The sequence below is a fragment of the Symphalangus syndactylus genome, chromosome 13 (genome assembly GCF_028878055.3).
Source record: "Symphalangus syndactylus isolate Jambi chromosome 13, NHGRI_mSymSyn1-v2.1_pri, whole genome shotgun sequence".
NCBI classification, from domain to species: domain Eukaryota; kingdom Metazoa; phylum Chordata; class Mammalia; order Primates; family Hylobatidae; genus Symphalangus; species Symphalangus syndactylus.
In genome coordinates this window covers 36,075,388-36,090,503 of record NC_072435.2, presented here as the reverse complement: position 1 = coordinate 36,090,503, position 15,116 = coordinate 36,075,388, and the positions used below count along the sequence as shown (strand labels likewise).

At 50.7% G+C, this 15,116-nt stretch overlaps 1 protein-coding gene across 1 annotated transcript in view; it reads left to right on the top strand.

Moving 5' to 3' along the window:
* The first annotated feature begins 2,584 nt into the window (after positions 1–2,584).
* OLFM2 (olfactomedin 2) overlaps positions 2,585–15,116 on the top strand; it is an 83,482-nt gene continuing 70,950 nt past the window's right edge. The window contains exon 1 of the mRNA XM_055238580.2: positions 2,585–2,808. Within this exon, the coding sequence (XP_055094555.1) occupies positions 2,740–2,808 (69 nt within the window). The 5' untranslated portion in view covers positions 2,585–2,739. The remainder of the gene's footprint in view (positions 2,809–15,116) is intronic.

Genomic DNA, 15,116 nt, shown 5'->3' with positions numbered 1-15,116 from the left:
CGCCTGTAATCCCAGATACTTGGAAGGCTGAGGTGGGAGAAACCCTTGAACTCGGAAGGCAGAGGTTGTAAGCCGAGATCAAGCCACTGCACTCTAGCCTGGGTGTGACAGAGTGAGACTCCATCTCAAAAAAAAAAAAGAGATAGAAGAACAAACGGGATGTCTTCCCAGGCTCAGACTCTATTTTGTGTCCACATCCCATGATGAGTGTCCTCAACCCAGCACATGGTTGGTTGTTGCAAGGCGTGCTGGGGAGTGAGCGCTAGCTAGGTGCTCTCTTTGCTTAGAGTCACAGATTTCTCCCATTAACTCTGCAAAAAACGGGTCTTCTAAGAGAGGGAAAGCTTTTTCCCTAAGGTCACATGGCCAAGAAGTGGCAGCACCAGGGTTGAACCCAGGTCTGTGGGTCACCAAGCTCTTTCTCATTGACCTGACAAAACCATCATCAACATGTTTTATCCCCAGTAGGGTTGAGACAGGAATGATCCAGGGTGGTCACAGGCAGCTGTTTCACATGACTAGAGGCTATGGGCTGATAAGATCCTGAAAACCAGGGTGTGGACCAATCTGGCTAAGACCTACTGGACCCAACATGGTGTTACGCTCTACCTAGGTTTCACCTAGGATCTCATTATGCACTCATTAAAATACTAAAATTACCCACCCACCAGCACCCGTGACAGTTCCAGGGACACCCAAATTTGGTGTAAAAATGGGTGGCACCACAGTCCACCTTTTTCCAGTTTTCATGAATATTCCATCCCTTGGTTAAAGAGACACATAGTGGCCTGGTGTGGTGGCTCACGCCTGTAATCTCAGCACTTTGGGAGGCCAAGGTGGGTGGATCACGAGGTCAGGAGTTCGAGACCAGCCTGGCCAATATGGTGAAACCGCATCTCTACTAAAAACACAAAAAATTAGCTGGCTGTGATGGCGCACACCTGTAATCCCAGCTACTCAAGAGGCTGAGGCAGGAGAATCGCTTGAATCTGGGAGGCGGAGGTTGCAGTGAGCTGAGATCACACCACTGCACTCCAGCCTGGGTGACAGAGCAAGACTTCATCTCAAAAAAAAAAAAAAAAAAAAAAAAAGAGACACATAAAGGTAGCAGTCCCAAACCACCTTGCCCATCTCTCTCTTAAGTACGCCCACTCCCTTTTCTGAAGTGTGGACTTTTCCCTTAACAAAAAAATCTCCAAACTTTTCATTATTTTCTGATTCATCCTTGAATTCATTCTTACGATGGTGTTAAGAGCCTGGACACCAGCTGGGGTCCAGGCCCCACCAGCGTCTGGGGAGACCCCTCCTAGCCCATCAGTATCAGGGTCACAAAAATGCCAGGCTTCCTGGCCTCGCATATTTTATGCCCGATTTCTTTCTAATCTGACTTATTTGCCCACCCCCCTCCTCCACCTCTCCCTACATATATCCGAATCCCTGGAGGGGCTGTGGGGAGAAAAGACGACTAGGGGTACTTTTTTTTTTTTGAGACAAGTTTTGCTCCTGTTGCCCAGGCTGGAGTGCAATGGCACGATCTCGCCCACTGCAACCTTTGCCTCCTGGGTTCAAGCGATTCTCCTGTCTCAGCCTCCCGAGTAGCTGGGATTCCAGGCATGCACCACCACGCCCGGCTAATTTTTGTATGTTTTAGTAGAGTTGGGGTTTTTGCCATGTTGGCCAGGCTGGTCTTGAACTCCTGACCTCAGATGATCCGCCCTCCTCAGCCTCCCAAAGTGCTGGGATTACAGGCGTGAGCCACCGCGCCCGGCCTAGGGACACTTTTGGAGGAGTGAGAGGCAGAGAAAGGCTGGAAAGCCTCCCGAAAGTGAAGCTAGACAAGGACGCCCTTCATATGCAAATGGTTGCGCGTGGAGGCGGTGTTAATATTTTGATTCTCTCGGGGGATGTGGTCTTTCATCTTGGGCTATTGAAACAGGAACGAAGAGAAACTCTTCCAGGTGTGGCGGAGGCGGGGAGGCTTCCAGCGGGAGGACTGGTGCGGAAATGGGGCGCCCGGGGAGAGTGAAAACGAGACGCCCCTTTTTGAGGCCAAGCCCACCCACGTGGCCATTTCCACTGGCTTCTTGCCTGATTCTCTGTCTCCTGTCCCCCCAACCCCAATTTTTTCCTCTTGTTCCCCGTCTCCATCTATGCCGCACCCCTCTTGTCCCGGCATTGACCCCTCCTCCAACTTCCAATTTCAGACTCTGCCTCAGTTTCCCTGTTGACTCGAGTTTTTAGGGAGGGGGCGTTCATCATTTCTCTTCTCTGCTACCAGGCCTTCCTCCTACTCCTCTCCCCCAACCATTCATCCCCCTCCCACCTGCAACGTGGGAAATGCCCCCTGGAGGGTGAAATTTACAAACACGTGACGGGCACCCCTCCCCCACCTCCGCGACCCGCTCCCGGAATGGCCTGGGGGTTGGGGGGCGCTGCCGAGTCCTGTCCTCAGGTCCCCTCGCCGGTCTTGGCTCCCCCACTTCCTCGCCCCCCACCCGACCCTGCTCGAGCTGCTCCCGAAGAGGAGCTGGGGGCGGGGCGGGGGGCGGAGCCCGCAACAAAGACTCGGAGCGAGCGAGGGGGCGGGGGTGGGGCGGAATCCCGGCCGCCGACGAGGCGGGGGAGGCGGCGGCGCAGGGTCGCCCCGGCCGGGCGGGCGGGGTCGCCCCTGGTGGCGGTCCCCGCGCCGAGGCGACGCTAGGGCGGGCGGGGGTCTGGACGCCGGGCTGGGGGCGCGTCATGTGGCCGCTCACGGTCCCGCCGCCGCTGCTGCTGCTGCTGCTGCTGTGCTCAGGCCTGGCCGGACAGGTAGGGGCCCGGCGGGCAGGTGCGGGCGCGGGTGGCTCCGGGAGAGGAGGGGGGCGCGGAGGGTTCCCGGAGAAACGGGGTTGGGAGGCTCCACAAGCCCCCCCAGCTGCAGGGCGGCGAGGGGCGGGGGTCGCAGCGGGGGAGGGGCCGGGACGTGCACTCTCTGGCTTGGGAGAGGACAAGGGGGGCTTCAAATCCAGCCTCAAGCCGGGCTGGTTTGGGGGGTGGCGTCTTTGGGGTTCTCAACCCCTCCGTGGCCCCGAGCCCCCACCCCGCCATCTCGCTGGAGCTGAGTGGGGTTGGGAGGGAAACTTCAGGGGGCATTGGAGGGGGGTGGTTGCTTACCCTTGACTTCCTCTTCGGGGCCGAGATGCCCAGTTTCTGAAGCCCCCCACTCCTCGCCTGCAGCCCCCAGTGTGGGGCAGGGGGCGGGACTCACGTGAGAGTGACTGACGGGGACGCGTGTGAAATGCTGTGGGGGTGCAGGGTAAACGTGTGTGTCTTTGTGTCGTGGTTGGGTGTGACCGGGGGGAGTTTGTGTGTGTGGCGGTTGGGGGGCTTGTCCAACTAGTGCCTGAGTTGGGGTGTGATCGGTACGTGAGACAGAGTCTGTGTGTGACCGTGTCCTCATTACTGGCTCCAGATGACTGGGTGTTGTACAATACGTGTGTGGCCAGGTGTGTGGCCGTGTGAGAGCCTTGGAGTGAGCGTGTGCTATTCTGTACCTTTGGGTAAATCACTCTAAAAGGGTGTGTGTGTGTGTGTGTGCAAGCGCAGTGTGTGCAAACGTGTCCATCCATGCACGTGTGTGTGTGTGTGTCTTGGTGCGTTGCTCACAACCGCACACGCCATTCATGCCCTTACAGAAGCAGGTCTCCCTCCCCATGGCACCCTTCTCTTGGGCAGGCTCAGGGAACCTTGCAAAATGTGGGGCGTCCATGCTCTCTTTTGCTATTGGAAAGCCCCTCTCCTCCTCCATCTTGGGGGTGAGAGCACCCCCAAGTTCTCAGATCTGTAGGATTTCACAGGGAAGCTGGGATCAAAAATAATAAAATAGTCATTATGATAACAGTGATCATTCATTACGTGCTAATTTGAGAGGTGCTCTTTCAATCACACAGCACAGATTAAGGCATTTAACCCCCTCTGCCTCCTCCCTACTAGGGCATGGTATTGTTACCTCATTTTATGGATGGGGAAACTGAGGCACAGAAAAGTTAAATCACTTGCTCAAGCTCGAGAGTGACAGAGGTGGGACTGAACCGAGGCAGTCTGGCTCCTGAGCCCACACGGTTACCCTCTTGTTAAATAATCCGCTCCATGGGTGTGGACAGCGTCCGTGAAGACATTGCTAGGTGGGTTTTTTAGGTAGATACGCAGGGGAGAAAAAATTTGGGCACCTTCCCCTTCCTCATCAAGAAAAGAATCAGACCCTTGTACTCACCCCGAGGGGGGTGTTGGGAGGAATGGAGGTTAGACTCCAGATAGAAGGATTTCCAGGCCACGAGGAGAGGTTGCGGGGTCCCCTCCCTCGCTCCTCCATTTCCCCACGCATCTCAGCACCCACGCGCTGGGTGGGATAGGGAGTGTGCCCAGCGCCAGGCATCAGGCCATACACAATAGGTACTCAGTGGATGTGTGAGCCGGAGAGAAGCAAAGAGACACACCTGGGAGAGACAAGAGACCAAAAGAGGCACACGCTTGAGAAACCGGTGGAAATAAAATGAGCCAGGAATCAAGTTGAATTATCCTTGACCTAGCGGAGGAGACTGAGAGCCACCCCCTGTGGCTTCTCCTCCACCCCGTGCTAGGGGAGGACCCTAGATTTTCTGGCTTCTCACCAAGATTGGCTAGGATGCCAGAGTTTGCTGCCAGAGTTGCAATTGGAGGGTGACTCCTACAGCCCCCAGGGCTGGGAGGGAGTTGCTTTGGGGGCGGGACTAACGAGGCCAGTGGAGGCGGGGCTAAAGGAAAACGGGGGCGTGGCCAAATGAGGTAATCCGTTTGGGCGGGGCTGGTGGAATCCTGCCGCGGGCTGCAGTGCCTCCAGGCGGCCACTGCGGGAACTACATGGTTGTGAAACAGCCTCGGCGCCCCATACACCCCCTTGGCGTTGGCCACCCAGCCTGGCACCCCAGGGAAGGGAGGGGTCTGCAGAGAGGATGCTCTACCCACTCTTCGTTCTCTCCATCACTTTCCAAAGACTTCTTCCCTGTCCCTGATGGGCCCGGGGGTCCTTCCTAGAAATCATTGGTTAATCCATTCAATGAACAGATATGATTATGCACTGGGGATATAGCCACCAACTGAGTCATCAAATCCCTGCTCTCCTGGAGTTGACCTAGCAGAGGAGACAGAAAAGAACCGAATAACCATGTAATACAGTGTCGGCAACTAAATATACATATAATACAATGCAAGTAGCATAAAGAATAACAGATAAAGTATAGAAGATTAGAGTGGAGCCGGGTGCGGTGGCTCATGCCTGTAATCCCAGCACTTTGGGAAGCTGAGGCAAGTGGATCGCCTGTGGTCAGGAGTTCGAGACCAGCCTGGCCAACATAGTGAAACCCTGTCTCTACTAAAAATACAAAAAATTAGCTGGGTGTGGTGGCGGGCGCCTGTAATCCCAGCTACTAGGGAGGCTGAGGCAGGAGAATTGCTCGAATCCGGGAGGCAGAGGTTGCGGTGAGCTGAGATCGCCATTGCACTCCAGCCTGGACAACAAGAGTGAAACTCTGTCTCAAAAAAAAAAAAAAAAAAGATTAGAGTGATAGCAGTCGGGCACGGAGGCTCGCGCCTGTAATCGCAGCACTTTGGGAGGCCAGGGTGAGTGGATCACTTGAGGTCAGGAGTTTGAGACCAGCCCAGCCAACATGGTGAAACCCCGTCTCTACTAAAAATACAAAAAATTAGCCAGGTGTGGTGGTGCACACCTGTAGTCCCAGCTATTCAGGAGGCTGAGGCAGGAGAATTGCTTGAACCTGGGAGGCGGAGGTTGCAGTGAGCCAAGGTCATGCCACTGCACTCCAGCCTAGGCAACAGAACAAGACTGTCTCAAAGCAAAAAACAAAAAAATATTAGAAGGTGGGGGCTATTTGAACCAGTATGGTCAGGGAAGGTGTCTCTAAGGAGGTAGCATTTCAGGTGACATCTGAAGGAGGTGAGAGAGGGAGCCTTGTGGGTGTCTGGGGGAAGAGCATTCAAGGTGGGAGGAACAGAAGGTGCAAAGGCCCTGGGGTAAGAACAAGCTTGGTGAGTTTCAGAAGCAGTGTGGACGCTGGTGTGGCTGGAGAGGAATGAGTAATGGGGAGGTCGCGGGGAGATGAGGCCGGGGAAGCCAGACCACTTAGGAACTTGTAAGCTGTGGGCAGAAGTTTGGATTTGACCCAGAGAGCAGGAGAACAGGAAAGCAGGGCCTGTCAGAGGCATTGTCCATTCATCCAGGATCTATCCAAGATGTTCTGGGTTCTGGCCTGGGAGTGACTACCAGAAAGCTTGATAGTTCTGAGCCCCACTATTTTCCTTGTGGAAAAGATGCCTTCCTGATCCCTGCAAAGGCCTCCCTAAGATCTAGCTACATCGTTGGCACTATCTGGGTTTGGGACCTACTCTTTCCTGGGGCTTCCAGAGGATGGGGAGAAGGAATAATTCAGTTTAGATCACATGCCTCAGGGACTTCACACTTGCTGTTCCCTCTGCCTGTGACACTGTTCCCCCCGGTAGCTATTTATCTCTGATTTCTGCTTAAATGTCACCTCCTCCAAGAGGCCCACCCTGAACAGCTAAGTGAAATAGCCCCCTGCTGCCACTCTCTGAGTGCTTACTCCGTGTTCTCTTTCTTTCTTTCTTTCTTTCTTTCTTTCTTTCTTTCTTTCTTTCTTTCTTTCTTTTCTTTTCTTTCCTTCCTTCCTTCCTTCCTTCCTTCCTTCCTTCCTTCCTTCCTTCTTTCTTTCTTCCTTTCTTTCTGTCTCTCTCTCTCTCTCTCTCTTTTTTGAGACTGAGTCTCGCTCTGCTGCCTGGGCTGGAGTGCACTGGCGCGATCTCGGCTGACTGCAACCTTTGCCTCACGGGCTCAAGTGATTCTCGTGCCTCAGCCTCCCGAGTAGCTGGGACTACAGCATGTGCCACCTGATGCCCAGCTAGTTTTCGTTGTATTTTTAGTAGAGACAGAGTTTCACCATGTTGGCCAGGCTGGTCTTGAACTCCTGACCTCAGATGATCTGCCGCCTAAAGTGCTGGGATTATAGGCATGAGCCACCACGCCCGGCCATATTTTTCTTTATAGCCCTCTTTTCCACATTTCTATGATTCTTCTATTCATTCATTCTCTATTTCCCCACTAGAGCGGCAGTTTATCAGGGTTCAGCTAGCTTTGTTGTTTCTCCAGTGTCTAGAGCAGAGCCTGACACACAATAGGTGCTCAAGAAATATCTGCTGAATGGTTGGATGGATGGATGGACCCCCTCACACACAGAGAGTGTCTTTCTTTCTCAAACCACAGGATTCTTGTATCAAGAGAGTGTCAGGGGAACACTCGCTCCTGGATGGAAGGCACCAAGAAAACCCATTCTTCAGGCCAGGTGTGATGGCTGACACCTATGATCCCAGCATTTTGGGAGACCAAAGCCAGAGTGTCTCTTGAGGCCAGGAATTTGAGACCAGCCTGGGCAATACAGCAAGATCCCATCTCTACAATAACTTTTTCTTTTTATTTCTTTTTTTTTATTTTTGAGATGGAGTCTTGTTCTGTCACCCAGGCTGGAGTATAGTGTTGTGATGATCTCAGCTCACTGCAACCTCTGCTTCCAGGACTCAAGAGATTCTTGTGCCTCAGCCTCCCGAGTAGCTGGGACTACAGGGGCGTGCCACCACGCCCAGCTAATTTTTTAATTTTTAGTAGAGATGGGGTTTCACCATGTAGGCCAGGCTGGTCTCGAACTCCTGACCTCTTTATTTGTCTGCCTCGGCCTCCCAAACTGCTGCGATTACAGGCGTGAGCCACCATGCCCGGCCTCTACAGTAACTTAAAAAAAAATTGGCCAGGCTTGTAGTTCTGCTTAGGAGGCTGAGGTGTGAGGATCACTTGAGCCCGGGAGTTTGAGGCTGCGGTGAGCTATCTTGCACCACAGCACTCCAGCTTGGCCGGCAGACTGAGACCCCGTCTCCACAAAAAAGAAAGAAAACCCGTCTTCTTTACCTGTGCCTGACATTCCACCGATAGGGCACTGCTATTTAGGGGTAAGACGATGTTCTCCTGGGGCTCCTTTAGAACATGTAAATGTCCCAGTGGAGGGAAGTAAAAGGAAATTTAAAGACTCCGAGTTAGTGTAGGAAAGAGCCTCTTGGGGCTGGATTTAAGATTATGGAGCTTGGGCGACATCTAGTGGTCGAGTGAGGTTTGTGCAGGGACTGTGCGCGTCTGTGTGACTGGTGGGCGAATGTGTGTGGTTTTGCACCTGTGCGTGTGCGTGTGTATGTGCATATGTGGGATGGGGGTGCCCAGGTCAGGGTAAAACAGGTGAGATACTCGCCGCGGGTGCAAAAAGTTGATGATGATGATGATGATGATTTGAGACGGAGTCTTGCTGTGTCGCCCTCACTGGAGTGCAGTGGCGCGATTTCGGCTCACTGCAATCTCCGCCTCCCGGGTTCAAGCGATTCTCCTGCTCAGCCTCTCGAGTAGCTGAGATTACAAACGCGCGTCACCATAGCCGGCTAATTTTTTTTTTTCGTATTTTTGTATTTTTAGTAGAGACAAGGTTTCACCACGACCTCCAGACCTCAGATGATCCGCCCCCCTTGGCCTCCCAAAGTGCTGGGATTACAGGCGTGAGCCACGGTGCCGGGGTTATTTCTAAGACGGGGTCTTGTTCTGTCACCCATGCTGGAGTGCAGTGGTGCAGTCATAGCTCACTGAAGCCTCCAACTCCTGAGCTCAAGTGATTCTTCTGCGTCATCCTCCTGAGTAGCTAGGGTGACAGGTACATGATACAGAGTTCAGCTATAGTGCAAAATTTAAGGGTATGCCCCCACAAAAAATAAAAACCAGTAACCAAAATAAATAATATTTTAATGGAACATTTTAGGAAAATCTAAATTGATGCAAGAAAAATCTATGATGAACAAAAACAAATTCTTAAATAAGTATGGGCTCCACTTCTGCACTTGCATAACTTGCCTCACTCTAATTTTGGCCCCATAGACATGTGTCTGTGGTGTCATGTGTGTATGTGTATGTTTGGTGGCTGTGTGCATGTTCAGGGACCATGAGCACAGGGACATGCTTGTATCATCATCACACCAGTGACTGTATCCATGTAGGTCAACCATATGGTATGTGTGGATTCCTTTCTTTCTTTTCTTTTCTTTCTTTTTTTTTTTTTTGAGATGGAGTTTCGCTCTTGTTGCCCAGGCTGGAGGTCAGTGGCGCGATCTCGGCTCACCACAACCTCCGCCTCCCGGGTTCAAGTGATTCTCCTGCCTCAACCTCCCGAGTGGCTGGGATTACGGGCATGTGCCACCACATCCGGCTAATTTTGTATTTTTAGTAGAGACGGGGGTTCTCCATGTTGGTCAGGTTGGTCTCGAACTCCTGACCTCAGGTGATCTGCCCGCCTCGGCCTCCCAAAATGCTGGGATTACAGGTGTGAGCCACCACGCCTGGCCTGGTATGTGTGGGTTTCTGATGAGCCCAGTGGCTGGTGTGGGCAATGACTTTGTAGCCCCAAGATTCAGTGTTAGTGCCTGGGAGACAGTAATGTGCTGTTTTCATTTGTTCCTGCATGCATGTATTCTTTTATTTTATTTTATTTTATTTTATTTTATTTTGAGATGGAGTCTCACTCTGTCGCCCAGGCTGGTGTGAAGTGGTGCAATCTCAGCTCACTGCAACCTCCACTTCCCGAGTTCAAGCTCTTCTCCCGCCTCAGCCTCCCAAGTAGCTGGGACTACAGGCACACACCACCACACCCACCTAATGTTTGTATTTTCAGTAGAGACAGGGTTTCTCTATATTGTTGTTCAGGCTGGTCTCAAACTCCTGACCTCAGGTGATCCACCTGCCTCAGCCTCCCAAAGTGCTGGGATTACAGGTGTGAGCCACTGCGCCCGGCCCATGTATTCATTTAGAGAGCATTCATTAAGAGCCTTCTGTATCTCAAGCGTTATACTATGCAACAAGCACTGGGTGGTAGTTTGTGCTTTCAAGGGGTGGAGTAGAAGATTTAACTTCTGGAGGAGTTGAGCCTGGCTGTGTTGGGAAAAAAGTTATGACAGGAGCACTTTATTCCCGTATCTAGGGAACTCTTGTCTGAGAACATTGACGTGTCTTCACTGCCAAGGCGGAAGCCCATTCTATCTCTTTTTTTCTTTTTGAGATGGGGTCTTGCCATGGTGCCCAGGCAGGCCTTGAACTCTTGGGCTTAAGCAATTCTCCTGCCTCAGCCTCCCAAGTAGTTGGGATTACAGGTGCACACTACCTCAGTGTGTCTTGCAACTTCATCCATCCAGAGCGCAGCCACAAACTAAGAAGTAACCAGGAAAGAGCAGAGAGCAGGGAGAATAGATTCCATGAAGACTGTATACAAAAGCTTATTCTCTTTCTCTCTCTCTCTCTTTTTTTTTAGACAGAGTCTCGCTCTGTCGCCCAGTCTGGAGTGCAGTGGCACGATCTCAACTCACTGCAACCTCCGCCTCCTGGGTTCAAGCAATTCTCATGCCTCAGCCACCCAAGTAGCTGGGACTACAGGTGTGCACCACCATGCCTGGCTAGTTTTTGTATTTTTAATAGAGACGGGGTTTTGCCATGTTGCCCAGGCTGGTCTTGAACTCCTGGCCTCAAGTGATCCACCCACCTTGGCCTCCCTAAATGCTGGGATTACAGGCATGAGCCACCACTCCCAGCCTGGAAAAGGTTGTTCTTGTTGCTCCTGGGGACCCAGTAGACTCTCGGTCCCTGTTTACTCTTACTTTACACATAGTTCCAACAATCCTGGGCAGCTAGTAACTTGCCTTGCTTAATAGACGAGAAGGCCGAGCGTGGTGGCTCACGCTTGTAATCCCAGCACTTTGGGAGGCCGAGGCGGGCGGATCACGAGGTCAGGAGATCGAGACCACGGTGAAACCCCGTCTCTGCTAAAAATACAAAAAATTAGCTGGGCGTGGTGGCAGGCGCCTGTAGTCCCAGCTACTGGGAGAGGCTGAGGCATGAGAATGGCGTGAACCCGGGAGGCGGAGCTTGCAGTGAGCCAAGATTGCGCCACTGCACTCCAGCCTGGGCGACAGAGCGAGACTCCGTCTCAAAAAAAAAAAAAAAAAAATAGACGAGAAGACAGGTGTCATTGCACAAGAAGAAAGAAACCAAAAGGCAAAGCCAGTTCAGCCATCAAATGAAATGGCAAATAGCTTCTCACTTTTTAGGCTCTAAGAGAGTCCTGGTGAATCCCAAGAAAAATACATAATGAGCACATGGTGAGCCGGGTTCTTTTTAAATTTTATTTTGTTTCTTTTTTTTTAAGAGGCAGGGTCTTGCTCTGTTGACCAGGCTAGAGTGGAGTGGTGTGAGCACAGCCCACTGTAGCCTCAACCTCCTTGGCCCAAGTGATCCTCCTACCTTAGCCTCTCAAATAGTTAGGACTACAGGTGTGTACCACTACATCCAGCTAATTTTTCTTTTTCTTTTTCTCTTTTTTTTTGGTAGAGATGGGGGTCTCACTATGTTGCTCAGGCTGGTCTTGAACTCTTGGCCTCAAGTGATCCTCTTGCCTCAGCCTCCCAAGGTGCTGGGATTACAGGCGTGAGCCACCGGGCCCAGCTAATTTTTGTTGTTTTAGTAGAGACAGGGTTTCACAATATTGTTCAGGCTGGTCTCGAACTCCTGAACTCAAGTGATCCACCTCGGCCTCCCAAGGTGCTGGGATTACAGGCATGAGTCACTGCACCCGGCCCAGATTGTTTCTGTTCCTAATTTCTCTAGTAATTTCTATGAGAAAGACACTGATAGAGGCACTCACTCACTCAGGAGGGACGTGACACAGTCCGCTCTGAATGGCTGTCAGTTGCCAAATTTGGGAGACAGATGCAGCAGACACATGGTACAAAGTGCCAGATGTCAAGAGTCAAGTGGGCTTCCTGGGGGAGGTGGCATTTGAGATGGGCCTTGAAGGATGAGCAAGTGAAGACTGGAGGGTGGACACAGAAGAAAGTCATTGGTCATGCTGACAAGACCTGGTGGGTTTACCCTTATTTTACACATGATTCTAACCATGTTTAAAAGAGGGGAAGGCTCTGGAAATGGGAACTAGGGTAAGTGTGTGGTTGATGCCTATGGTGGGTACAGATAGGAGAAAGGAAGTGAGCTTGAAAAGGTTGTGATCTGACTGTAAAGGCTTCGAAAGCTGGGTTAAGGATTTTAGAATTTATTTATTCATTTATTTATTTATAATTTTTTCGAGACAGAGCCTCGCTCTGTCGCCCAGGCTGGAGTGCAGTGGTGCGATCTCAGCTCACTGCAACCTTCCCCTCCCAGGTTCAAGCAATTCTCCTACCTCAGCCTCCTGAGTAACTGGGATAACAGGCACGTGCTACCACGCCTGGCTAATTTTTGTATTTTTAGTAGAGACAGGATTTCACCATGTTGGCCAGGCTGGTCTCAAACTCCTGACCTCGTGATCCACCCGCCTCAACCTCCCAAAGTGCTGGGATTACAGGCGTCAGCCACCGCGCTGGACCTTATTTATTTATTTTTAGAGATAGAGTCTTGCTCTGTCGCCCAGGCTGGAGTGTAGTGACGCAATCATAGCTCACTGCAGCCTCAAACGCCTGTGCTCAGGCAGTCCTCCCACCTCAGCCACCTGAGTCACTGGGACCACAGGCGTGTGCCACCATGCCCACATAATTTTTTTTTTTTTTTTTGTAGCGACAGGGTCTCACTATGTTGTCCAGGCTGGTCTTGAACTCCTGGGCTCATAAGATCTTCCTGCCTCAGCCTCCCAAACTGCTGGGATTATAGGCGTGAGCCACTGCACTTGGCCTAGAATTTAGTGAGCTGGTCATAGTGACTCATAGAAGAGGTTGTGCATGTTTAAATGGAAGACTTTAAAATTTTTTAATTGCTGTAAAATACACATAATATAAAATTTATCACTTTAGTCATTTATTTATTTATTTATTTATTTTATTTATTTATTTTTTTTTTTTGAGATGGAGTCTCGCTCTCTGTCCCAGGCTGGAGTACAGTGGCGTGATCTCAGCTCACTGCAAGCTCTGCCTCCCAGGTTCAAGCGCTTCTCCTGTCTCAGCCTCTGGAGTAGCTGGGACTACAGGCACCCACCACCACACATGGCTAACTTTTTTGTATTTTCAGTAGGGACGGGGTTTCACCATGTTAGCCAGGATGGTCTCAATCTCCTGACCTCATGATCCACCTGCCTCAGCCTCCCAAAGTGCTGGAATTACAGGCATGAGCCACCATGCCCGGCCTAGAATTTCCATCCTTTTAAAGGCTGAATCATATTCCATGTATGGATATACCACATTTTGTTTATCCATTGATTCATCAATAAATAGACACTGGGTTGTTTCCAGCTTTTTAAAAAAAGTCTTAATTTTAGAGAGGAGGTCTCTCTCTATCACTCAGGCTGGAGTGCAGTGGCACCATCATAGCTCACTGCAATCTCTATCTCCTGGGCTCAAGGGATCCTTCCACCTCAGCCTCGCGAGTAGCTGGTACTACAGGTGCATGCCACATGGCTGGCTAATTCTTAAATTTTTTTTGTAGAGATGGGGTCTTGTCATCTTTCTCAAGCTGGTCTTCAACTCCTGGCCTAAAGCAATCCTCTCACCTCAGCCTCCCAAAATGCTGGGATTACAGGTGTGAGCCACTGCGCCCTGCCTGGTTGTTTTCACCTTTGAGCTTTTTTGAATAATACTGCTATGATCATGGGTGTACCAATGTCTCTTTGAGACACTGAGTTCAATTCTTTTATGTATGTATTCAGAAGTGGCATTGCTGGGCCAAGCGCGGCGGCTTACATCTGTAATCCCAGCAATTGGGAGGCTGAGGTGGGTGGATTGCTTGAGCCCAGGAGTTTGAGACCAACCTCAGCAACATGGTAAAACCCTGTCTCTATAACAAATACAAAAATTAGCTGTGCCTGTGGTCCCAGCTACTCGGGAGGCTGAGGTGGGAGGATTACTAGAGCCCGGGAGGTCAAGGCTGCAGTGAGCCATGATTGTACCACTGCCTGGGTGACAGGATAAGATCCTGTCTCAAAAAAAAAAAAAAAAAAAGTATTGCTGGGTCATATGGTAACTATGTTTTAAGTTTTTGAAGAACTACAATAATGTTTTCTATGGCGACTGCACTATTTTACATTCCCACAAAGGATTCCTATTTTTCCACTTCCTCACCAACACTTGTTATTTTTGTCAAAAGCCTCTGACCACAATGTTTTTGTCAACTGAATAATATATAACTTTTTTTTGTTTTCTTTTGTTTAGACAGGGTCTCACTCTGTCCCTCAGGCTAGAGTGCAGTGGTGTGATCTTGGCTCACTGCAGCCTCCGCCTTCTGGACTCAAGCCATTCTCCCGCCTCAGCCTCCCAACACCCTGAGTAGCTGGGACTACGCACCACCAGACCTGGCTAATTTTTTGTAGAGCTAGGATTTCAGCATGTTGCCCAGGCTGGTCTCCAACTCCTGGGCTCAAACGATCTGCCTGCCTCAGCCTCCCAAAATGCTGGGATTACAGGCATGAGCCACGGCGCCCAGCCATAACTTTGTTTTATGTGTGTTTCTGTTTTAGAATATCATATATATATATATATCAATCGTATCTATATATATACACATATATATATATATCACATATATATTTATTTTTTGATTCATTAACATTGAACTCCCGGCCAATAGCACTAGATCTGATGCCTGAATGAAGCTTCTCTAACACACGTCTTTTCTCCGTGAGACACATCACAGCCTTCTTGCACTTAGAAACACTAGACTACACTTCAGCACGGTGCGTGGGGGCCACTGAAGATAGCGAAGTCACCAACAAACAGCACAAAAATATGAAAAGCTTGGCACTAAATGGACCATAAAAAAGACACTTGCATGTAGTATCAGAGCTGAAGGAAGAAAGCAGCGTGTCTCCGTATTAGACCTCAACAGGGTTGAGTGACTTGAGTATGTTGTCAGGCCGGGAGCAATGGCTCGCCTATAATCCCAGTGCTTTGGGTGGCCAAGGTGGAAGGATGGCTTCAGCCCAGGAGTTCCAGACCAGCCTGGGCAACAGAGCGAGACC